Source organism: Podarcis filfolensis (assembly GCF_964270895.1).
Source record: "Podarcis filfolensis genome assembly, chromosome: 2".
Taxonomy (NCBI): Eukaryota; Metazoa; Chordata; class Lepidosauria; order Squamata; family Lacertidae; genus Podarcis; species Podarcis filfolensis.
In genome coordinates, this window is record NC_139605.1 from 42,726,270 (window position 1) to 42,750,563 (window position 24,294).

The 24,294-nt window shown below is 39.7% G+C and overlaps 1 protein-coding gene across 12 annotated transcripts in view; it reads left to right on the forward strand.

The window, feature by feature from the left end:
• The window catches only part of ERC2 (ELKS/RAB6-interacting/CAST family member 2), a 512,280-nt gene that overhangs the window by 124,747 nt on the left and 363,239 nt on the right, over positions 1-24,294 (forward strand). For all 12 annotated transcript variants that reach the window (XM_083602952.1, XM_083602957.1, XM_083602950.1 and 9 more), the window contains 3 exons: positions 6,237-6,311; positions 16,371-16,526; positions 21,489-21,656. In XM_083602952.1, the coding sequence (XP_083459078.1) occupies positions 6,237-6,311; positions 16,371-16,526; positions 21,489-21,656 (399 nt within the window). The remainder of the gene's footprint in view (positions 1-6,236; positions 6,312-16,370; positions 16,527-21,488; positions 21,657-24,294) is intronic.

The window sequence follows — 24,294 nt, forward strand, 5'->3', positions numbered from 1 at the left end:
GTATAAGGTGAGACCATATTATGCTATTGTCTGCTTGAGAGGCTTAATTCTTGCTGGGCTGAAAGGTACTGTATTGTTGTAAACTTCAGACTAGCTACTGCAGCATTAATTTCTCTTTTCTGTCTTGTTAAGAGCTGGATAGGGTATAAGCTGATGATGATGAATGCTTTTTCTTAGTCACTATGGGCCAATCTAGATATAACCTCAGATTCATCTCTGATATCTTTTTTCCTTTCTAAAAGCTGCCTTGGGTACAGCTGACTTGGTCTGGAGCCTTAGCACAAGGGGAAGTTAAACCCCCATGCCAGTTCTGCAAGCTAAATTGCTTCTCAATTAGCTATGGAGGAGAAATGTTCAGGTACCTGTATGCTTATGTTTCTCCCTCCATGACTAATATAGGTGATTGGAAAGAGTACTGCAGAATGGGAAGGGGAATTTCCCTCCCACCCCTGGAACCACAGTCCTGATTCAAACTGGACCCCTGTTTGGAAAAGAAATAGGTGTCTATGATGCATTCACACATCACAGGTGTCTAGTTTGGCCTAATGTAGCATCTGTAAGAACATAAGAAGAATCATTAAGTATCAGACCAAAGGCCCATCTAGTCTAGAATCCTGTTCCCATGGCGGCTAATCCAAATGGCAATAGGAAGTCCACAAGCAAAATGACCAACAGGATTTAGATTAGGGCATCTAATGGGATACTTTGATTACTGTTGAAACTGAATGATAAATAATCTGATTTGAACGGATAATGAAGAATGAATGGAGTGCTCAAGCACGCCCTGTGGAATTCTCTCCCCGTCAGATGAATATAAATAATTATATGACCTTCTGTAGACATCTGAAGGCAGCCCTGCATTGGGATGTTTTAAATGTGTGGTGTTCTTGTGTTTCTGTATGTTTTGTGGGAAGCTGCCCACAGTGACTGGTGCAACCCAGTCATATGGGCAGGGTACAAAAAACAAATTGTAACTAAAGATGGCAGACTACCAAAAACCTTTTTTGAACTGACTGGCAATATGGACTTGACTGACATCTGGAGAACTAAGAACCCCCTTGGAAGAGAGGGAACATTCTTCTCTGAAGCCAAAATGACATGGACAAAAATTGACCAAATATGGATAACTAGAGGACTGGCACCTAAGACTCGAAAAGTGGAAATTTGCCCAAAAACTTGCTCCGACCATAATGCGGTGAAGATGGAGATGAAACTAACACGAATCGGTTCCTTCAGATGGAGGATGAATGACACCTTATTTAGAGATCAAGAGGTTACCAAGAAGGCCCAAAAAATCTTGAGAGATTATTTTGAGATAAATTTGAATACCATGGTTGAAAAAAGAGTAATCTGGGACGCAAGCAAAGCGGTCATGAAAGGGTTTCTGATTCAACAGAACGCAATAAAGAAGAGAATTCAAAATGAGAAAAAAGATAAAATCTTGGAAAAAATAAAAGAAGGAGAGAAGAAATTGAGAGCGAAACCAAAGTCGCAAGAGATTCTGAGAGAAATAAAGTTATATCAAGTACAATATATGAAAATGATAAATCAGGAAGTAGAATGGAAAATTAAGCAGATGAGACAAAAGACATTTGAATCAGCTAATAAATGCGGGAAACTGCTAGCTTGGCAGATGAAAAAAAGACAAAAATTAAACACTATCACAAATCTGGATGTGGAAGGAAAGAACATACAGAATCCATTGGAGATTAGAAAGTGCTTCCAGAGATATTTTAAACAACTATATACACAAGGGCCACAGAAAGAGAATGATTTAGACCAATTTTTAAGAACAAATGGATTACAAAAAATCTCTCAAGGAAATAAGATAATGTTGAATCACAAAATTACAGAACAGGAGGTAGAAGGTGCCATTCAGAACATGCAGTTGGGTAAATCTCCAGGGCTGGATGGTCTAACCTCCAAATATTATAGATCTTTGAAAGATTGGTTAATTCAGCCACTAAAGGAGGTCTGTAATGAAATTTTGGAGGGGAAAAAGGCGCCAGAGTCGTGGAAGGAAGCTTACATTACACTTATACCGAAAACTGAGTCTGAAAAGACACAACTCAAGAACTACCGCCCCATATCCCTGCTTAATGTGGATTACAAAATTTTTGCTGATATCTTGGCTAATAGATTAAAAAGGGTATTAGTTGAAGAGATACATAAAGATCAAGCCGGCTTTCTCCCAGGTAGACATCTGTCTGACAATACGAGGAATATAATTAACATTTTGGAGAAGCTGCAAGTAAACATCAATACCAAAGCAGTTTTAATTTTTTTTTATAGATGCGGAAAAAGCTTTTGATAATATTTCTTGGAATTTTATGAAGAAAAATCTTCAGGGAATGGGGGTGGGCCAAGGGTTTGAAAATGGTATAAGTGCAATTTACTCAGAACAAAAGGCTAAGTTAATAGTCAATAATGTGATGACAGAGGAATTTAAGATAGAGAAAGGGACACGACAAGGCTGCCCAATTTCCCCATTGCTTTTTATTTCGGTTCTGGAGGTTTTGCTGAATATGATTAGAAGGGACCGTCTGATTAAAGGTATTCAGGTCGGAGCCAAACAATATAAATTGAAAGCTTTTGCAGATGACCTAGTTTTGACGTTACAGGAGCCAGAATCTAGTACGAAAAGAGTATTAGAATTGATTCAAGAATTTGGTCATGTGGCAGGATTTAAGCTGAACAAGTCAAAAACTAAAGTGCTTGAGAAAATTTTTACACCAATTGAGAAAGAGAGGTTTCAGAAGGAGACAGCTTTAACATTAGTTAAGAAAGTAAAATATTTGGGGGTTAATATGACTGCTAAGAATTTAAATTTATTTAAAGATAACTATGAGAAATGTTGGATAGAAGTGAAAAAAGATTTGGAAATATGGTCAAATTTGAAGCTTTCCCTGTTGGGTCGAATTGCAGCTATAAAGATGAATGTATTGCCAAAAATGTTATTTCTGTTTCAATCATTGCAAATTTTGGACAAGATGGACTGTTTCAAGAAGTGGCAGAGAGACATTTCCAGATTTGTCTGGCAGGGCAAGAAGCCTAGAATAAAATTTAAAATATTAACTGACGCAAAGGAAAGAGGTGGATTTGCCATGCCAGACCTTAAACTTTACTATGAATCAGCAGCATTCTGCTGGTTGAAAGACTGGCTGCTTCTTGAGAACACAGACATTTTGGACCTAGAAGGTTTTAACAACGTTTTTGGATGGCATGCATATTTGTGGTATGACAAGGTTAAAGCACATAAAGCATTTAAAAACCATATTGTCAGGAAAGCATTGTTCAATGTCTGGATAAGATACAAAGATTTACTGGAAAATAAAACCCCAAGGTGGTTGTCACCAATGGAAGCGAAGGCTCAGAAAAAGCTCAATATGGAGGCCAAATGGCCGAAATATTGGGAAATATTGGAACAAGAAGGAGACAAATTGAAATTGCAGAGTTTTGAGAAATTAAAAGATAAAGTGCGAGACTGGCTTCATTATTATCAAATAAGAGAGGCCTATAATTTGGATAAAAAAATTGGCTTCCAGGTGGAAAAATCAAAACTGGAAATAGAACTGTTAGATCCCAAAACTAAGATACTTTCAAGAATGTATAACTTGCTGTTAAAATGGAATACGCAGGATGAAACGGTTAAATCTGCTATGATCAAATGGGCACAAGATATTGGTCACAACATTATGTTTGCTGACTGGGAACATTTGTGGACCACCGGTATGAAATTTACGGCATGTAATGCCTTAAGAGAGAATATTATGAAAATGATTTACAGGTGGTACATGACACCAGTCAAGCTTGCAAAAATATATCATTTGCCCGATAATAAATGTTGGAAATGTAAAGAAAATGAAGGTACATTCTTTCACCTTTGGTGGACGTGCCCAAAGACTAAGGCTTTCTGGGAGATGATATATAATGAAATGAAAAAGGTATTTAAATATACCTTCCTGAAGAAACCAGAGGCCTTTCTCCTGGGCATAGTCGGCCAATTGGTGCCAAAGAAGGATAGAACTTTCTTTATGTATGCAACAACAGCAGCAAGAATACTTATTGCAAAGTATTGGAAGACACAAGAGTTACCCACCCTGGAAGAGTGGCAGATGAAGGTGATGGACTATATGGAATTGGCGGAAATGACTGGCAGAATCCGAGACCTGGGAGAAGAGTTGGTGGAAGAAGACTGGAAGAAATTTAAAGACTATCTGCAGAAACACTGTAAAATTAATGAATGTTAAAATAATGTTGGATTGAAAATAAGTGGCATTAGCAACAAAGTTAATAAGAATATGCAAAAATGAATTGATAATGGATGAAAATATAGAGTTATAATATGTTAAGATATAGAGTTAAGATAAAGGAAAGAGGGTAAGGATTTGCTGATTTGATTATTTAAATGGGAATACAAAAAGGGGAGGTGTGAGGAGGCCAAGGAAACAAGCTAATGAGTTTAAAGTTACAAAAAACGGATTTGTTTTTAATTCTTTTTTATCTGTTTTTTGTATTTTGTATCTTTATTCTTCTTTTTTCTTTTTTATGTATTTTTGTACGCTCTCTTTTTTGTATCTTTTTCTTTCTATATGACTTTTTTCTATTTTGTAAACTTATGTTTTTGTAAAATCTCAATAAATATTTTATAAAAAACACACAAAAAACAAATTGTTGTTGTTGTTATTCCATTTCGGCACTTTCCTTTCTGCTATTTATAGAAGCACAATCAATAGTTTTATGGCAAACAGTAGTTAATTAGCCCTTTTTGGGAAGGCAAATGAAGCTTTATTAGCTCTATCGAGAATCAACAATTCAATGATGTCCCTGTCGTGGTCAGTATTATCTCATTTTGAGATTTGAGCCTGAATCATACTTTGGCTGCAAAAAATGGCTGCCTCTGTGGTGGCATCTACCATGTGCACTGATCTCTCAGTTGCTATCAGGAGGGCACCCACTGGGGTATTTAGCCAGGTGTTCTCTTTGTTCCTGCTGGTTCCAGGTCCTTTGGTTTCTGTGACTGATACACTGTTGTTTTATTGATATGTTTTTACAGCATTGTTTCACTATGATGTGAGTGTTGTGTGAATTGCTTTGGTTCCTCTTTTTAAAGTTATGTGTATGGTTGGCAAGTTGACAAATGGCTTCACCTTTTGCCTGAATTACATGAGCTCACTGTAACAGACTAGAACATGAGACAGACATGGGACAGGTCCTAGTTGAATTCAGAATTAAGCTGGTCATTTGCACATAGTGAGAGAAAGAAAAGATGATGGATGGAGGTGCCAAAGCCAATTGTCATTATCAACACACACAAAAATTGAAGGGTTTTTTGGGGGGAGGGGCTGCGTGGGTGTGAATCTTTTATTTTTTAAAAAGGTCAGATTTAAATTATCTAAACTTCCCTTTAATTTGAAATAGTAAATCGCTATGTATATAGTGTTCTTGTGTTATTCTCAACATTTCATTGTGGCTTGCACACGGAAACATCACAATGGATTATCCTTTACATCACTTTTCTAATTACACACCCTTGTGCAGTGAAAACATCCTGCTTAATGTATTAGGTAGACATTCACATCCTTAAACATGTTAATTTGGAAGTATGTCTTGCTGAAATTAGTGGGGTTAACTTGCGAGCAAATATCTTTATGGATTGAAGTGCAAGTTCCAAAAATATCGTATCATGAGAGAAAAGACGAGCCAACATAATAAAGCTACTTTAGAGCTGCATCGATTCACTATATAATTACTATTCTGAAAATGTCAAATTTGAATGTAATGTCTGTAAATTGCTTGTTTCAAATATCAGTAGAAAAACTCTTTGAGTGGTGAAGTTCGGCAGAAGATTTTATGTGACATTTCCACCCCCTGCCGTTTTTTTGAATTAGCCATACAGTGTTCAACATAATTGAATTACTTATTTGATGCCCGGACAGAGACGCAGCCGTGTTGTAATCTCTCTCGGTCCAAATGCAACATGCTGCCTTTGTCACCGTTGACATTAATTATTGATAAAGGTTTCAGAAATAGCGCATGTGCTGGCAGCCTTGCCTGTAATATAAGATAGAGGCTGCAGAGATGCTAGAGGGATTTATAGGCAGTGGTGCACCTGTAGCATTTGGGCTTGTCTGAACTTTGGATTCTGCTGTGATCTGCCGAAGATCTGCATCAGTGACAAAATAAATGATGGGAAGATGAGTCGCCAAGCTTACTTCTATCGTGTCCCTCCACAGGAACTGCACAGAAGGACCCAGCTTCAGCCTGAGCCAGCGAAGACGAAAGCTCTTCAGACCGTCATAGAAATGAAGGTATGGACTTTTAATGCTTGCCGGCACACTTCAGTTTAATGCGATAACCACCATTAATGCCTGCTGGCTGAAGCATAAAAGGATTCCTAGCTTTTATTATAGACATGGGTTTGCAGAGCATGACTGTGTCACATTGCCACCCACATTTTGTTCCCAAATGCGTGTCGTATCTGTTAAACATCCCATACTTAGTGTGGGATGCTACCACTTTGGGCAAAATATGATAATATTCATTGTCTCCCAAAAGCATATCATTTTTCATTGTGCCGTATTTTCCTGACAAATAAAAAATATTGCACCCTTTTCTCTCAGCCAGCACAGCTGTTTTCTCAAGCAACTTGCCTGCTGACATATTTGTAGCAAGGGACCGAACAATCTGAGTTTGCAGGTTTTAGAGACCGGGAAACAGAAGTGGCTTTTCTGAGCAGAATGATAATACTTTAGAAGTTTCATGTTTTGTCAAAGCAGACTTATTATTCTCCATTCTGCACCATAATCATTCTTCACACCTGTTGCCACCATTCTTAATTCAGAAGGAGATTCCTTTGGACAGTAGGCATACTGTGAAGTAAAATTGTATCAAGGTATGTTTATCTGTGTTACAGAGCATGCACATTTTTAACAAACATAAATATTTGGGACATTGTACTCCTTACTTGTACTCCTTACTCAGTACATATGGGGAAATATATAGCTGCAGGTACAATAAAGATATAGTAATTATAGCAACATTAAGATATGATCAAATCAAAACTGTGTTGATTAGATTTAGGCAGCTATTTACATGACAGTATGCATCTCCCCCCACCCCCCCGCACTATAAGCAGAATGCATTTAGATCCTTACTTAATTTATTCACATAGTACTTCAGTGAGGTAGGTCACTATTTCACGTATTGGTATGGAGTCATGTGCACTATTGATATAGTGACTTGCACCATTTCATTTGATCACTCTAGCTTTCACTCTTTTGAGTTGTTTTTTAAATTTGCACCCACTTTCAACCAGTTACCATTTTGAGGGAAGGGGTAAGTCTCAATGACACGAAACGCTAAAAAGTTTGTGCATCATGGTTAGGCTCACCAAAGTCATGGGCTCCAGTGAACACTATGCATTTGACAAACCGCAAATATTCTACTTTCTGGAAATTTTTTGGCAATGGAATGGCTGGTAGAATTCTTTCCAGTTTGCTCAGTCCCATGTAAATCCCTCTATGCAATGATTGAAAACAAAGCCATTAAGCTTACCAAGTGACTTGAGTCAATTACCATCTCTCAGCCTAATCTACACATTTATTTATATCCTTAAAAATGATATAAAAATTAATAATAATAATAATAATAATAATAATAATAATAATAATAATAATTCTATTTATATCCCACCCATCTGGCTGGGTAATGCAAGCAAGATATTTCAGAGAATTGTTCTGAAGCTAAAGGGAAGAGAGAAAGAATAATGTGTGCTGCCTCAAGCTCCTTAGAGGAAAGAGTCACATGCTGCAATATCATTGGCCCAGGAACCAGTCACTGTGGTAGTGAAAAGGGCCTTGTGGGCAAGAACCCCCTGAATTAGATCCCGCAGCACTAGGGCCTATAGAACCAGAGCTAGGACCCTTCGGCTGGGCTTGAGGGGCCAAGTGCCTCTCAACCTATCTTGCTGGTCTGCAGGCCAGAGAGTTGGCGCTTTGAGCCTAGGAAAGGTGGACTGGAGGCAGAAGCTTAAGAGGCCTCAGTCTATCTCTATCTAGCTTTTGTCAAAGTAAGTTGCTTGCCTGGAGCTCTTTGGGCTGTTGCAGCTGGGGCAACACTTAACTTGCCCCGTGGGCTCCATTACCAGACTCCGAAGGACGTGGCCTTTCTTCTTTCAACCCCTCCCATGTGGGTAGGAAAAGAACACACCCAAGTGTTTAGTTTCAGCTTCATAGAATATCAGCTTGTTGGGTGGAATTCCAGTGTAGCGATAAATGGTGTATGCATGCATGTGGGGAACAAGGTCTGCATCCACAACTGGACTTTCCCTTGTGCACCTGCTTGACCAGGGGTCAGCAAACTTTTTCAGCAGGGGGCCAGTTCACTGACCCTCAGACATTGGGGGGGGGGCTGGACTATATTGGGGGAGGGGATGAACAAATTCCTATGCCCCACAAATAATCCAGAGATGCATTTTAAATAATAGCACACATTCTACTCATGTAAAAACACCAGGCAGGCCCCACAAATAACCCAGAGATGCATTTTAAATAAAAGGACACATTCTACTCATGTAAAAACATGCTGATTCCCGGACTGTCTTTGGGCTGGATTGAGAAGGCGATTGGGCCGGATCATTCTGGGTTTCCTCACCACCCTCCAGAGCACGGGGGAGGGGTTGGAAGTCCCATTGTATGAGTGGACCTCATTCCATGCACGTAACAACTTAGTAGAATCCTATCTGTTGTGTTATACAAACCAGGGGGGTGTAGTGTAAAATAAACTTTGGTCCGTTTCAGTTTAAGCCAACTTTGAAAACTAGTTATGAATTAGGCTTGTTTAACAGACCAAAACTCTTTGGGTTTGTTCCTGATACCCTTTTTTTTTTAATACAGTACAAAGATAATACTTTCTGGACAGTGATAACATAATATATAGATATTATATATATATTATCAACAGGGCTCCTAGGTATACATGAAAGTTTTATGTTATGTATTTATTTATTTTTTACTTAAGCTTTCTCAATTTAATTTTTTAAAAATCTAATTGTCAGACTTTTCCCATAATATCTCTTTTTCACCTCCTGAGTCCGATCTTCACCTTACCAAGATCTCCATTAACCCCCTTCCTCATGCTGGAACTTGCCACGTCTTCGCAGTGGCTAGTTTAACACTGTTTCTGTGGTAAACAGGTATGATGGCGTCCTGGGCCAGTGTGGGTCCAGATAATTTATCCTGGGTGACTACAAGGTTTCTAGGTATGCCAAAAATGTGTGGGTGTCTGGAACACTGATACTCTATTCCCATGGATACCTGTGCTGACGTTCCAAAGCAATTGGCCATGGGGCTGGGGCTGGGATAGATACTACAAGTGAACCCACCTCATGTTTTGTTTGGAAGCCCAAACATATTTTTCCTGGCGCACCTTTACCTTTACCTTTCTTCAATGATCACACACCTTATCCTGTCATTGTAAGGTACCCTTGCCTTTTTCATTGTCCCCAATCTTCTTTTCATCAGACTTGTGGGTTATCCATCTGTTCTTCCTTCAGCAGTTTGTTTCTCAGGGGACTTCCTACTTTGCCCCCCTTCCTTTAGCCATGCTGCCTCCAAGATACCTATCCCTTAGCTTCCTAACCTACTAGACCATTATATCACTCAGTTTCCCTGCAGTCAACCCTCCTCATCTGCTGCAACAAATCTTGCATTCCTTAAGCTCTATGTAATAGTTTGTCTTAGCCTTTCATTTTCCTCACAGAGCTGTCATTGTTTCCAAGCATTCTTCTATAGATGGTTTTTCTTGACTACTTAGAATGTTTATGAACATTTCATGACATCACAGCAGCTCAGGCAAAGGAGCTGTTGGGAGGCAGGCATCCAGCCAACAACTAGGTTTTGTTTTTTTGCATGTTCGATTTATAAGTTCAGAGTGTCTACAAAGAAGAAGTAAAGCTTTGTTTTACTATAAAGAAATTCAGGCAATGGTGCTTTGGGGGAAACGCATCGCTTAAATGCCTTCTGAAAAATACTAACTTTGCGTTCTTCGAAACAATTTGTTCAGGTTTTCTATATCATTATGTTACACTAAATAATGTCGTGACAAATTTTTTTAAATGGAAATAATACGTCAGCAAAGTTTGTGAGACTGATAGATATCTATATAAATTAAGTCAATTTGTTGATATACAGTGGTACCTCTGGTTGCGCATGGGATCTGTTCTGGAGCTGCAGTCAGATCCCGAGGTGTGCGTATCCAGAGGTGTGCGCATGTGCACGGCATGGTTTGGTGCTTCTGTGTATGAGCACAGTGCATAGAGTGCTTTCAGTACTGAGTGATTGCCTTTTGCATATTTTCCCTGAAGGAAAAATAATTCTTGCAGGCATGATTATTAGCTTGGATTCTTCTTCTTTGTCTAATAAAATAAGAATTGTAAAGAAAATAGAATTATAAATCCGTTTTTTAAAAATGATGCCTGATTGATTTCAATTTCTGGGGGTTTTGTGTTTTTGTTTTTGCCTAAAAGTGTCCACAAGTAACTTTGCAGTAATTCATATTGGAAAACAGAGTCTTAGCACGAGGTTTTGTTTTGTTGTTGATTTCCTGGAACTGAATATTTTTATTGCAAAAGCAGTTCATAATGCACATGCATACTGAACTACCTAAAGATAACATAAAAGGAATATTCCAAAGAAAAAAACCCATAGGTTTCCCTAAAAATAACACATTGTTTTATTGTGTGTATGGGATAAAGAATATGGAATCATGTATGTGCTGTTTTTACATGATTTTGTAATTTTGTTGTCCACATTATCAAACTTGCAAAGTGGGAAGAGAATAAACCCTTGCAATACCAGGTCCCCTATCTGGGCAGAACATTGCTTTAAAAATGCTTTCTTTAAAAGTAGGAAAAGCCCCCCCCCCCCGCCCCCTGAATACCAAATGGACCACATGCATTCTGGACAGGACTATAGTATTAGTTCCAGGTTTGGGGAGTTCCTTGGGAAGAAGGGCAGACTCCTCTTCCCTTAGTTGGTCCACATTCTGCTTGCTGTTGCCTACTTGCTGTTTCTCCTTCTTTGCATTGTCACCACCACCTGCTTCCTTGCCACTGAGATAGCTGGTTAGCAAGGTGGTGAATGATGGTGCTCCCTTTCCTCCTCACTTCCTTCCTGGAGAGCAGGTCGGACTGAGCCTGAGCAGCGATAGAGGTACTGAGCAGTTATTGTGCCTGCCCTATACTGCTTAGAGAAAGTGGCAAATGGATCCAGGCTGTGTTCAATTCCAGCAGCAGCTTCCTCTTTACCTTCTTACCGCTTACATTACCTTCTTGCCCATCCCCACTGTACCCCCCTCCAGACCATGCTAATCCCTGAGGAGGTGAACTCTGTTCCTTGATGCATTGCGTCTTTTTGGTCTCAAGTAGTTGGAGTGTTTCTGTGCCTTACTCCAGCCACTTTCAGTTGTACCAGGCACTGTCTGTATATCTCCCCCTTCCTGTTAGCAGAGTTTGTGCATAGAAGTGAATCTTCAACAGTACTGCTTCCATTCTGCTTATTGACCCTGCAAGCCTTTCCCATTCCAAACAGTCTTGCAATATCCCCCTGTCTCCAGATCTTCCTTATCTGGGTGGCATGCGTTTTGAGAACTGACCTCCCAAATGACCTCAGCTTTCCTTCCTTGTGATTTTGCCTTGCTCTTGGGTACGGATGGATGAACCTGTCAGTTTCATTTTCTCATTTTTTCCAATCTTAAATTCAGTTTTCCACATTTCCGCAGCACTTTGGGGGACTTTTTTCTTAAAAAACACACACACACATGAAAATTTCTGTGAATTTTAATGCATTTTTTCTTACTAAACACATTTTTGCCTGCAGTTTTGACTAATAAACACATTTTTGCCTGAAGTTTTGACTAATACACAGATTTTTGCAACCAATTTCTCCTAAAGTAATGCATTTTTGTGTATCATTTTTATATGTGCTTTTAATGCACATAATTTAATACCCTCTAATAATTTAATGCCCTCTAATAATTTAATGCCCACATAATTTAATGCCCTCTAATAATTTAATGCCCACATATTTTAATGCCCTCTAATGTAGTAATGTACTCTGATTAAAAAAATCAGAGAAGTACAACTTTCAAAGGATAATCCTTCAGATGTCCTCTGGCCCTCTCTTCTTCTGAGAGACTTCAAACCTTCAGGGACATGGAAACTCTTCTGTATGGAATAATTTCCTTCCTTTTTTAATAGTTCCCTCTAAAAATAGAATGCTTGGATAAGGAGTTAATGTTATTCACATTGTTCCCAATCCAAAGGCATATGTGGGAAAGCTCTGTACGTGCAGTAGGGCTTCAAACCCCCTTTATGGAAGCAGACCTTCTACTACCATTCAAAACTCACGAGAACTTCAGAAATAGTCTCAGAAGAGAGATGCTGATCTTGGAGGAAAAACCTTGAAAAATCCTGGTGCAAGAGCGCAAGCCCTTGCAACTACTGAAATTATATCTTTGGGTTATAATCTTTGGTGGCAATTATGAGGAGGAGTAGATACCTGCATCTGGGGCTTTCTTTAAAATTAGACATATTCTCCAAGATATGGGACTCCATATTTTGGCATTGTAGCTATTATGTTTTCTCATTGAAAAGGCATTGGACTACATTCAGGGAACTCAGAAACGATGGACATAAGAAATCAAACTATCGTCTATGCATGTGGAAGATTTGCAAGAACTTATTTCTGTTTATTTCAAGGGGGAATCCATTGGAATGGCTACTAGAGAATTTCTATAATTAAAGTATACAGAATTTGGGAAAACTGTGACATACATGGTGACAACTGTGTTACATGTGCAAGAGAGGAAGTGGGTGCATCAAGAGTTCTTAACTGAATGAATTTGTGATTTACCTTGGTTCTTGCAGAGACAGCCATCTATATGTATTGATCCAGCTGTGATATATCAGGTATGTTAAAGCACTGCTGCTGCAAAGCTTCGTGTGTAGTGTGTAGTGCTCACTTTGCACGGGGCTGACCTTTCTCTAGTTCTAAAGTTAGATCTAGGTCTTTTCAAGACCAGTATGAACACAAGGACAGAATCACAGTATACACTACTTTGCATGAGATTCTCCTTAGATTGCTCTTTTTTTGTGAATGACTCTTTATGCTTTTCCTATCTTATTACCTGGGACTCGGGTGGCGCTGTGGTCTAAACCACTGAGCCTAGGGCTTGCCGATCGGAAGGTCGGCAGTTCGAATCCCTGCGACGGGATGAGCTCCTGTTGCTTGGTCCCATCTCCTGCCAACCTAGCAGTTCAAAAGCACATCAAAGTGCAAGTAGATAAATAGGTACCACTCCAGCAGGAAGGTAAATGGTGTTTCCGTGAGCTGTTCTGGTTTCGCCAGAAGCGGCTTAGTAATGCTGGCCCCCGGAAGACTGTCTGTGGACAAACGTCGGCTCCCTCAGCCAGTAAAGCGAGATGAGCCCGCAACCCCAGAGTCGTTCGCGACTGGACTTAACTTTACCTTTTTATCTTATTACTGAAGTACACTTTTGACAGGATATTTCTTCCTAAACCTAGTCTGCTTAGTCTTGTTTCCTCTGAACTTTTTTAATCTTTTTGCAAATTTTAGGAGCTTGGGAGAAGACAAGATTTGCTCTACAGCAAAGTTTTGTAGTACTGTAAATCCGTGTTTCTTAAAGATTTTTATACATGCTTATTTTCCAGAAAGAAAATGGCTGGAAGATCTAGCGGTTAGGCTGCCATCTTAAAACCATTCACTCTTTGCGAGTTCTTTTTGTTCTGCGGGAATTCCTCTTTGAGTTAATTGTCTCAAGATTGCTTCCTAAATTTTTATTACATAATGTACTTCATGCTCATTAGACACATTTTGTGAGCAATCTACTCACAATTACTTACAGAATTGCTCATGGAAAGAATTTATGGATAATTCTGAGAAATGTATTCACTGGCATTTCATGAAAATAGAATCACTGTTCTTTGAATTAAATTAAATTACTGCTTACGAATGCTTAGTTGCCTTGTTAGAAAGGTGAGGTACAAATACCAAAAACCTAAATAGTAACAACAATGATAAAAATAATAATCTGACTGGGCAATTTAGATTATTCTTCACCACTGCTTTTGTGTGGAACAGTTGTGCATTGGCTTTGTGGGATCTGTGATGTGGTTTTGAGTTGTGCCAAACTGGAATAGCCCTTTGCAGATATGTATAATAGTGTTTCAGTGCTTTACGCGTAACTTTGACTCTTTCTTTGCTTCCTGATGATGGGATAGAACATCAGAAATACCTTACTACTAGTAAATGAATTTTGATACATCATTTATAGAACATAATAGTTTTATATTTTTAAGTTTTTTCAATGCTACCCTTCATTATATTTTCCTCAGAACTATTTTTCTTTGTTGGGGGGATTTTAAAATGTTCAACTTTACAATGCATGTATTTCCCAGAAAACAGAAGATGTAAAGATGCAGAGTGCTGTGATTTTGTCATTCCCTTCCTTTAAGTTTTCAAGTGGTTAGTTGTGCCTGATGTTGGAAGTGATCGTAGTTTCAATAAGTGCCTTTAATGTTGCTATCGTATCAGCTGCTTTTAAGGTTCATAGACTGAACTTTTAAGACCTCATGTTTGAAGGTTTGCTTTTTGTACAAAATTAGTTTGCAGTAGCTCTTTGAATTCTCTCTCCATTTTGGTTCTCAGCAAGGATGTCAGAAACTACGGTATTTACTGGGCCCATTTGGGGACTTTTTTCAGGACCTCTTTGGGTTCTGAGTTTACATGTAAGTGCTACAAGTTTGGTCCTGCAATGAATGTTGCTCCTGTTCAGGGTTCCAGCCATCGCCTTTCTAGGATACCCTTGTTGCAGAGTTAGTGATGTGCACCTACCCTGTGAGGTGCAGAGGGTTATGGTTTCAACCCTTTAGTACTGCCACCACCCTGCTGACAAGCCTCCATCACAAGAAAGTGCACAGCCTTCTGACTCTTAGTCTGGGATAGGTATCCTGGGAAACAGCCAGCAGATTCTTTCCAGTCACCGCTGGAAGGAAATGTCTCTTCTCTTGATTTGCTGAGTATTCTGTTCCAGGGAGTGGTTTCAGCCAGATGCAGTTCTAGATTGAGCAGGCAGAGGTTTACGAGGCATGAGCAAGGGATCCGAGGCAAAATCAAGTTAGTCTAAGTTCAGGCTCTGGAAAGGCAGTGTCAAACAAGGCACAATTCCATTAAGGAACAGTAAAGCAGGGTTCAGGTTCCAATAAAGCAAAGCTGAGGAAAGCAGAGGCCAGATTATGATAAGGCAAAGTTCAAGTAAGGGGAGAAAAGGACTCTATATCCTGAGTTGTAGGATTTTTAAAATACCCCAATAATGGACTAGGTATGCCAAGAGGCGCTGAGATGGTTCTCCATATTAGGAACCAATGAAATAAGTGCGGCCGAGTAGTGGCTTCCATTTGACCTAGTTCTATTCTATTTTTCCCCGTGGTCTGCTAATTCACTGGGCAATCCTGATCCGCCATGCTGGAAGGGTTTCAGCTGAGAGGGAGGTGTCCCACTGCCTAGTTCTGCCCAGCTGTGCTGAGCTCTGCTGCTAGGAGGCTCCATTGCTACTATGCCTGCCTAAATTGCAGGTGGACAGATGCTACTTCTGGCAGTATCCCTGCTGGTGGTAGCCAGAATATACCCCTGAAACAGGTCGTGTTGGAGGTGAGAGGGAATGGAGGTAGATATGCCAAGGATATGATGACAACGGGCTTGATCTGGACCTCCCTGCTGCACCAGCTGGCACAACAAACACACACACACACCTAACACAAAAACACCCAACAGGATTTTCCTGCTCCTTCTTCCATCCATTCCATATTTTAAAAAACTGTTTCCTTCTTAAAAACATTGGGCAATGGTATTTCACTGGGATCATGAAGCTGGCAAAATGGGCAGCTTGTGAGGGCTCTAGAGGCTAGACCTACAATAGAAAGATAAAATACACACTTATATCCTTGCTTTGCTGATGATTTATGCAGTTTCACCCTGTGTGGTTTCTTGGCTTTAGAATCAAGGCAAGCTTTTGACTACAATGTGTTTCAGATCAGAGCACCTTCTTTTATGAGTTGCCTGAATGCAAAGAAGCAGTATCCTTGTTTAGAAAACAAGGATGGGGGGTCCACATTTTTTATTTTTATTTTTTTGGTTATACAGTTGTATGTGGGCATGTTCCAGTAAAATTTAGACCAAAAGCTGTCCCAGCTCCTTGTGCCAGCACTGTTCTTTTTCCTCTGTTGCTCTTGTATTGCACTTTATACTTTAAAATATTGCATACCAACACTTTTTTTCTTTCAAAATTAGGACACAAAAATAGCTTCACTAGAACGTAATATCAGAGACCTTGAAGATGAAATACAGATGTTGAAGACTAATGGAGTTCTGAACACAGAAGATCGAGAAGAAGAAATCAAACAAATAGAAGTTTACAAGAGTCACTCAAAGTTCATGAAAAACAAGGTATATTCTTCTAATCAAATGAGAGCACTATTTCAGTTCAGATTTTCTGAGGGTGGTGGTAATTTTACTGTCAACACTTGATCCGAAGAGGGTGGTGCTAAGAAAACCTTCCTGAAAAGTACGATAACTTTCAGGAGGTATATTGTTTTCATTGGTAATTTACCTTAGTGAGAGAAGTTTCCATGTTATATTCTGTGTGCATAGGCAACCTGAGTTAGAGCCATGTCACACAAGCGTGAAAAACTTGTTCTAGTTTGAGGGCATTCTTTGGGGCAAAACATATTAAATTGCTGCAGAAAGAGGAAGTGCTTTTGTCCTCCTGAATAAAAATCAAGCATTCCTGTTATCAGTTCTCTGCTTTCTCACCATGCACCAGAAAAAGCAACTGTGGGATTGAAGACAATTTAGAGCTCCCATAATTCCGCATGTGGCACATATATTCATTTGATGTGGACAATGGTAGGAATATTAGAAAGGTGTAACTCTTCTACACAGGTTAAAAATCCACTGGACTATAAAGACAACAAGTCAACATCAGCTAAGTCTGCTGAGTCACCTCTGAAATATTAGGCAGTCACAATTCAGGTAATGAGCTAAGGAAAAATATGTTTGATTTGCTTTACCTTCAGAGCAGTACTCCTCCAGAAAGCCACCACATGTTCAGGGTCATGTATAAATAGATTGGAGTTTTAGAAATGTAAAGCGGAAGTTACAATGATTTTGAGAGGGTGGGATGCAATAGATTCCTCTGCTCTTAAAGGGCAGGTGGTTGAGCATACCATTGTTTTGTCACAGCCGTCTGATCAACTTTTTGATAATCATTCTACATTCTGATGAAAGTCTGTTTAACCTGTGTCAACAGCCCTGTCCTTCCTCTGACAATTGAGATTTGCAGCAAAAGATACTACTTCTGCCATTCATCACAGGACCTTTCAAGGTGGAAAAAATATTTATATGGCTGTCAGCAAGGAGATCTTATTATACCCCATCTGTCGGACCTGAGATTGCTGATAAGGAACTGTGATAAATATAAGTCCTGAATGATGGCAACCAGGAGAAAAAGGCCCCATTCACAGGCAACAACTCTAGGTGTTATAATGCTCTTTGGAGGAAACAAGATTAGATTTAAAGAGTATCTACATATATTTTAATTTAAATGAAAAAGGCACACATGACTGCTAAAAGCAGACAATTGTGGAAGGTTGATTATTTTTCTTGAAGTCTATGCTTTAAAAAGCAAAGTTTAAAGTTGCTCAGCACAAACACACGCACACACACATGATTTATTTGCCTTTATTTTGGTAGGCATTTATCCACTCTTGAGGAGCTCCTAGGCTAGTAGCCAAAACTTTCAAAAAGAAAAAGGTTATAATTTTAAAAAAATATATATGTAATAGGAAATGGGACAGGCACAAAGCATAATTTGTTTGAATTCGGAATTGGATCCTGAGCCAAATCAAGACAGCCTCCAAGCACATTAGAATCATAGAATTGTAGAATTGGAAGGGGTCCCAAAGGTCATCTAGTCCAATCACCTATAATGCAGGAATCTCAGCTAAAGTATCCATGACAGATGCCCACCCAACCTCTGCTTAAAAACCTCCAATGAAGGAGAGTCCACAACCTCCCGAGGGAGCCCATTTCACTGCTGAACAACTCTTACTGTCAGAAAGTTATTCCTGATGTTTAGTTGGAATCTCCTTTCTTGTAACATGAATCCATTGGTTCGAGTCCTACCCTGTGGAGCAGGAGGAAACAAGCTTGCTCCATCTTCCATGTGACAGCCCTCGAGATATTTGAAGATGGCTGTCATATCTCCTCTCAGTCTCCTCTTTTCCAGGCTAAACATACCTAGCTCTTTCAACCATTCTTCATCAGGCTTCATCTCCAGACCCTTGATCATCTTGGTTGCTCTCGTCTGTACATGTACCAACTTGTCAGTATCGTTAAATTGTGGTGCCCAGAACTAGGCGCACTATTCCAGGTGTGTTCTGACCAAGGCAGTACCAAGCGGTACTATTACTTCTCTTGATCTGGACACTATAGTTCCGTTGATGCAGCCTAGAATAGGCTCCTGCATCACACTGTTGACTCATGTTAAGCTTGTGATATACTAAGACCCCTAAATCCTTTTCATGCACTGCTGGTAAGCCAGGAGACCCCTCTTTTATATTTGTTCATCTGGTTCTTCCTGCCTAAGTGCAGAACCTTACGTTTGTTCCTACTGAAATTCATTTTGTTGGCTTGGGCCCAGTTCTTCAATCTGTTAAGGTCATTTTGAATCCTGGTGGTCTTTTTGGCATTTGCTACCCTTCCCAGTTTGGTGTCATCTGCAAATTTGATCTCCTCATTTTGTTCATCCAAGTAGTTTATAAAGACGTTGAACAACAGTGGGCCCACGACAGAACCCTGTGGCCCCCCACTTGTCACTTTTCTCCAGGATGACAAGGAACCATTAATGAGCACTCTCTGGGTTTGGTCAGTCAGTCCACTTAACAGTTACCTCATCTAGCTCACATTTTTCCAGCTTCCTCACAAGTATATCATGGGGGACTTTGTCAAAAGCCTTACTGAAATCAAGATACACAAGCATCCCCCTGATCCACCAATCTTGTAATTTTATCAGAGAGAGAGAGAGAGAGAGAGAGAGAGAGAGAGAGAGAGAGAGAGAGAGATATTCGTCTGGCATGACTTGTTTTTGAGAAACCCATGCTGGGTCTTAGTAATCACAGCACCCTTTTGTAAGTTCTCACAGACCTACTGTTGAATTCTGTTCTAGGACCTTTCCTGGTATCAGTGTCAAGCTCACCGGTCAGTAGTTACCTGGATCTCCCCCCCCCCCCCGCTTTTGAAGATGGGGACATTCGCCTGCCTCCAGTCTGCAGGGACTTCACATGTTCTCCAATAATTCTCAAAGATTATAGACTGAGATTGCAAGCTCCTTTAGTACCCTTTGGTGCAACTCATCAGGCCCTGGAAATTTAAATTCAAGTAAAGTAGTTCCTTTACCACCTGTTTTTCTGCTTTGGCAGTATCCTGCTTTATTGTGGTCAAGGCACACACTCCTAATAAAAATGACTGCCCATTCAGCATGAGAACATCTTTTGATTGGTCTTTTCACCATCATCATGTAGCCAGATTTCAGTCTGCAAGCTGACACTGAACTGGAAAAAGAGGAATTTTATTTTACAGTGGTACCTCAGGTTATAAACACCTCGGGTTACAAACACTTAGGGTTATAGACTCCGCTAACCTGGAAGTAGTACCTCGGGTTAAAAACTTTGCCCCAGAATGAGAACAGAAATCGTGCTGCGGCAGCAGCGGGAGACCCCATTAGCTAAAGTGGTACCTCAGGTTAAGAACGGTTTCAGGTCAAGAACGGACCTCTGGAACGAATTAAGTTCGTAACCAGAGATTCCACTGTATTTTATTTTTTATTTTGCCAGCCCAAACCCAGCCTTTTCCCTAAGAAATATGAGATACTTTGCTTTATAAAAAGAGGTCCGGCCTTATGTCTTGTTTCAACCATTAAATAGTTCACCAGAGAAGATCAACTTATTTTTTATATGTGCATGGCAAAACTCTCTACCTGTTTGCAAATCATGTAGCTGTAGTTGCTTGCTAGTGAGTAGAAATACATAGCATATCTATAACCCAAATGACACCATGTTCTTTGACTGATTGTTTATCGGGTGTTGCTTGTATGATGGATAAAATTGTGAAGATCTTTCAGTAGAGATTTGGTTCTGGGATAGCCATATGGGACTCATATAAAACACATGCTGTTCTGCAAACTGGCTTCAACCTGACATTGTACTGTGTGGAATTTCACTCACCTTATTTTGATATTTTGGTTTTGGCTATATATCTGCGCTTACTGGTGGTTTTATGGCAAATACATGGAAGATGTTTGCCATTCTTCCAAAAAGATCTTAAAAAAATTAACATGCTTTTGAGTAAGCTGAATATTATGTTTTAATTTTGTCCTTGAATGGGTTTTCTTCTAAACTCCTCTCTTATTTGCATTGAGATAATGCATACTTTGCTATTCCTTCTTCCTTTGCTTAGCTTGCAATCCTTTTAGATTCCTTTTAGATTGTAATTTAGACCTGCCTTATTTTGCTTAAAGTCTCCATAGAATACCAGCCAATTTTCAGCGCTTGCTATATTATAAATGCTAATTCTTATAATAAAAGGAGGCCAGAAAATGGTTCAGTTAAAACAGGGATGGTGAACCTGTAGCCCCCCCTCCCAATATGTTGTTGGACTCCGTCAGCCCCAGCCAGCATGGCCAAAGGTCAGAGATTATGGGACACAGGTTCCTTATTCCTGAATTAGAATAACAAATCTAATGGAGAAAGAGGAGTTTGCATTCTTCTTTAAATATTCCACATATGCAAGTATTTGTAATTGTGTAAGATGCCTTTTGGATTTGATTCTAAAAGAATTGATATCATATGGGGAAATGAAACAAAGCAGAGTGGGACATGCAAGAAATATTTTCTTGCAACATGTGACTCTGCAATATTATAGCTGATAAATGTACTTTTATTAATCTGGAGCATGTGGGCCGAGCATTGTAAACTTGTGATCAAAATCCAGGTTTTATTGGCTGCTACTCCAGTTTTAAATCTTTCTTTCTCCTCTTCTGTACTGTAGTTATGGGATAAACCAAATCCCACCATTGGAGAAGGTGGCTTAGTGCTTATGGGATGAATCCATGGCAAAGTGGCTTTCATGACATGATGTAACGTTTAGACAGCACATGTGGCTCGCAATCACCGACATTTCTGTCCAAAGCTTGTCCAGCAATATCAATCACAGAAATGTACTTTATATTGCATATGTAGATAAATGTTACTATCCGAACTCAGGAAGCAAAGTGGTGTGGGAACTGCTGGATTAAATTGTTGTGCTTAATACTAGTACTACTACTAATACATATATATGTATTATCTGCAGATCGACCAGTTGAAGCAGGAGCTTTCAAAGAAAGAATCAGAACTTCTTGCCTTACAAACTAAGCTTGAAACCCTTAGCAATCAGAATTCAGATTGCAAGCAACACATTGAAGTGCTTAAAGAGTCACTTACTGCCAAAGAACAGAGAGCTGCCATACTTCAGACAGAGGTAAGGTATTTTATTAGCATCTAATGCAGTATAAATGTTTAGTTAATGGAGTGTGTCAGAATTAAGAATGATGTATTGGTTACAAATCTGTGCAGAGGACAAAACTCGACCTTTGAAAAATCCATTGCGAAGTAGTACAATAGCTTGCGCTATTAGCTGATGCCAGAGCAGCCCTGTAATACTTGTGTACGGTCTTCTGGATTTGATAGCAGGTGGCCCTTTGCTGGAATGGGAAGGTTCTAGCAGGAAACCCAAAATAAGTGTATGCTTTTAGAATCTAATCCCCCCCTTGCTGCTATTATTCTGTTCAGTTGCTTCCATTTATCTCTTTTATAAGGCTGTCTCAGTTGTGCATTTTGACTTGGCACACTGTTCAGACGAATATACACATTTGTATAAAGAAAATAATCACTTGACTGTCAGGAAAAAATGTGTGAAGGGAGCACTGCAGATCTCTGCAAGTTAGAGCCAAATGATACGTTATGTGGGAGATATGTGCAGTTACTCCTGAGTTTTTAAAAATTGCAGTGCAGCTAATACGGGATGGTGAGGTGAAAGAGCTCTAAATTTGTTGAGGGGCGGGGTGAAGGGGTTGCTTATTGTCCTGCTCTCTGTGTCCACAGTCCAAAGTGTGTGTGTGTGGGGGGGGGGAAATAGGTGGAATTCATCAGTTTTCATACCAAAGGGTGGGAAAGTAACATAGGGAAGGCAGTTTTGAAAAGAAAAATGCCCCCAGAATCAAATTTGCAACTCCTCATGACTGTATTAAAGCCTGAAAAACGCACAACTGTTAATAGTATGCCTTCCCTCTCATTTGGCTCTTATAATCCCACCTGATAAAATGAACGCATCAGTATTTAACCCATTTTTAGTTTTTCCTAAATGGGTGAAGGGACGCGGGTAGCGCTGTGGGTTAAACCACAGAGCCTAGGACTTGCCGATCAGAAGGTCGGCGGTTCGAATCCCCGTAACGGGATGAGCTCCCGTTGCTCTGTCCCAGCTCCTGCCAACCTAGCAGTTCAAAAGCACGTCAAAGTGCAAGTAGATAAATAGGTACCGCTCAGGCGGGAAGGTAAACGGCATTTCCATGTGCTGCTCTGGTTCGCCAGAAGCGGCTTAGTCATGCTGGCCACATGACCCGGAAGCTGTACGCCGGCTCCCTCGGCCAATAAAGCGAGATGAGCGTCGCAACTCCAGAGTCGGCCATGACTGGACCTAATGGTCAGGGGTCCCTTTACCCTTTACCCTTTACCTTTAAGTGGGTGAAGGAGACTGTTCTGTTGCATATTGTGTATAATATTACATCCTCTTTCAAATAAAGGAATAGTAAATAAAATCTAGAGATTATAAATCTACCATCACTGGAGAATAATATTCACAGTTAAAAATGTAGGCTTATTTTTAACTTCATAATAAAGGCAAAAGAGAAGTAAGCTTTCAAGGTTGCCTTATCTTTAAGCCCTCAATATTTAAATTGCTATGCTTTAAACAGAGCCTGTGGTCCTCCAGAGATCGCTGGACTTTTCTCAGTCCTAGCCAGCATGGCTGGTGATCAGGGTGATGGGAGCTGGGAGTCCTTCAACATCTGGAGGGCCCATCCCTGCTCTAGACTTTAAAGTTCGAAGCCTTTTGTGAAGATTCATATGATTGTAAGATATGAAAGCAGTTGCTTGTGGAATGCAAGAAATGGAAGGCAGATTAGGTAGAATTTTGGTCACAGACTACCATAACAAAAGATTGGGAATACTCTGATGGATGCTGTCTTTCAGCAATCAAATTGCTACCGAGAGTGAGGAACAGCTAGCATGGAAATGAAAGCAAATTGTTTGCAGAGCAATAGGGGAAGGAGGATGTATCTTATTTCATTATTCAAGTCAGGGCCTGGCATCCTGCCTAGCAGAAAGAATATGTATAACTGTTGACTCCTGATACAAAGGGTTAAATGATAAGATGAGAATGGTCCTGTGGAACGCCCTCCTACCAGATGTCAAAGAAATAAACAACTATCTGACATTTAAAAGATATCTGAAGGCAGCCCTGTTTAGGGAAGTTTTTAATGACTGATGTTTTAATGTATTTTAATCTTTTGTTGGAAGCCGTGCCAGATGGGTGGGGTATAAATAAATTATTATTATTATTATTATTATTATTATTGGATGTGGTAAATCACACCCTATTTTTGTGTTTTGGACAGATGATACACCTTTGAACTCCACGATTACATTAAACAAAATTGTGTTTTTGAGCTACATGTTCTTTAAAAACAACTTTTATCCAGTTATATGCCTTTGTTCACAAAGCGCTCTTTGCTCCAACAAAAGCTTCTATGAATGGAAGGGGAGGGAAGTGAATTTTTGCACATCCTCCCTTTCTCCTGTGGCCTCTGTCCCACAGCACCTGCCATGATATCCCAGAAGTCTTCAACCTCTCAAGCAGATTTTAGTGGAGAAGCAAAGGGGACTTAGAGTGAATTTGTGACTTTTCCCATTCCATTTAAAGATCCCTCAGCTGGATCAACAGCCTTCCATGAGTGAAGGAACACAATTGGATGAGACACAGTGTTGCTTAACTCATAACAAGAATCATTGCAATATTAACAATATTATATTGATGATAATTCATAATATTTTTATAATAA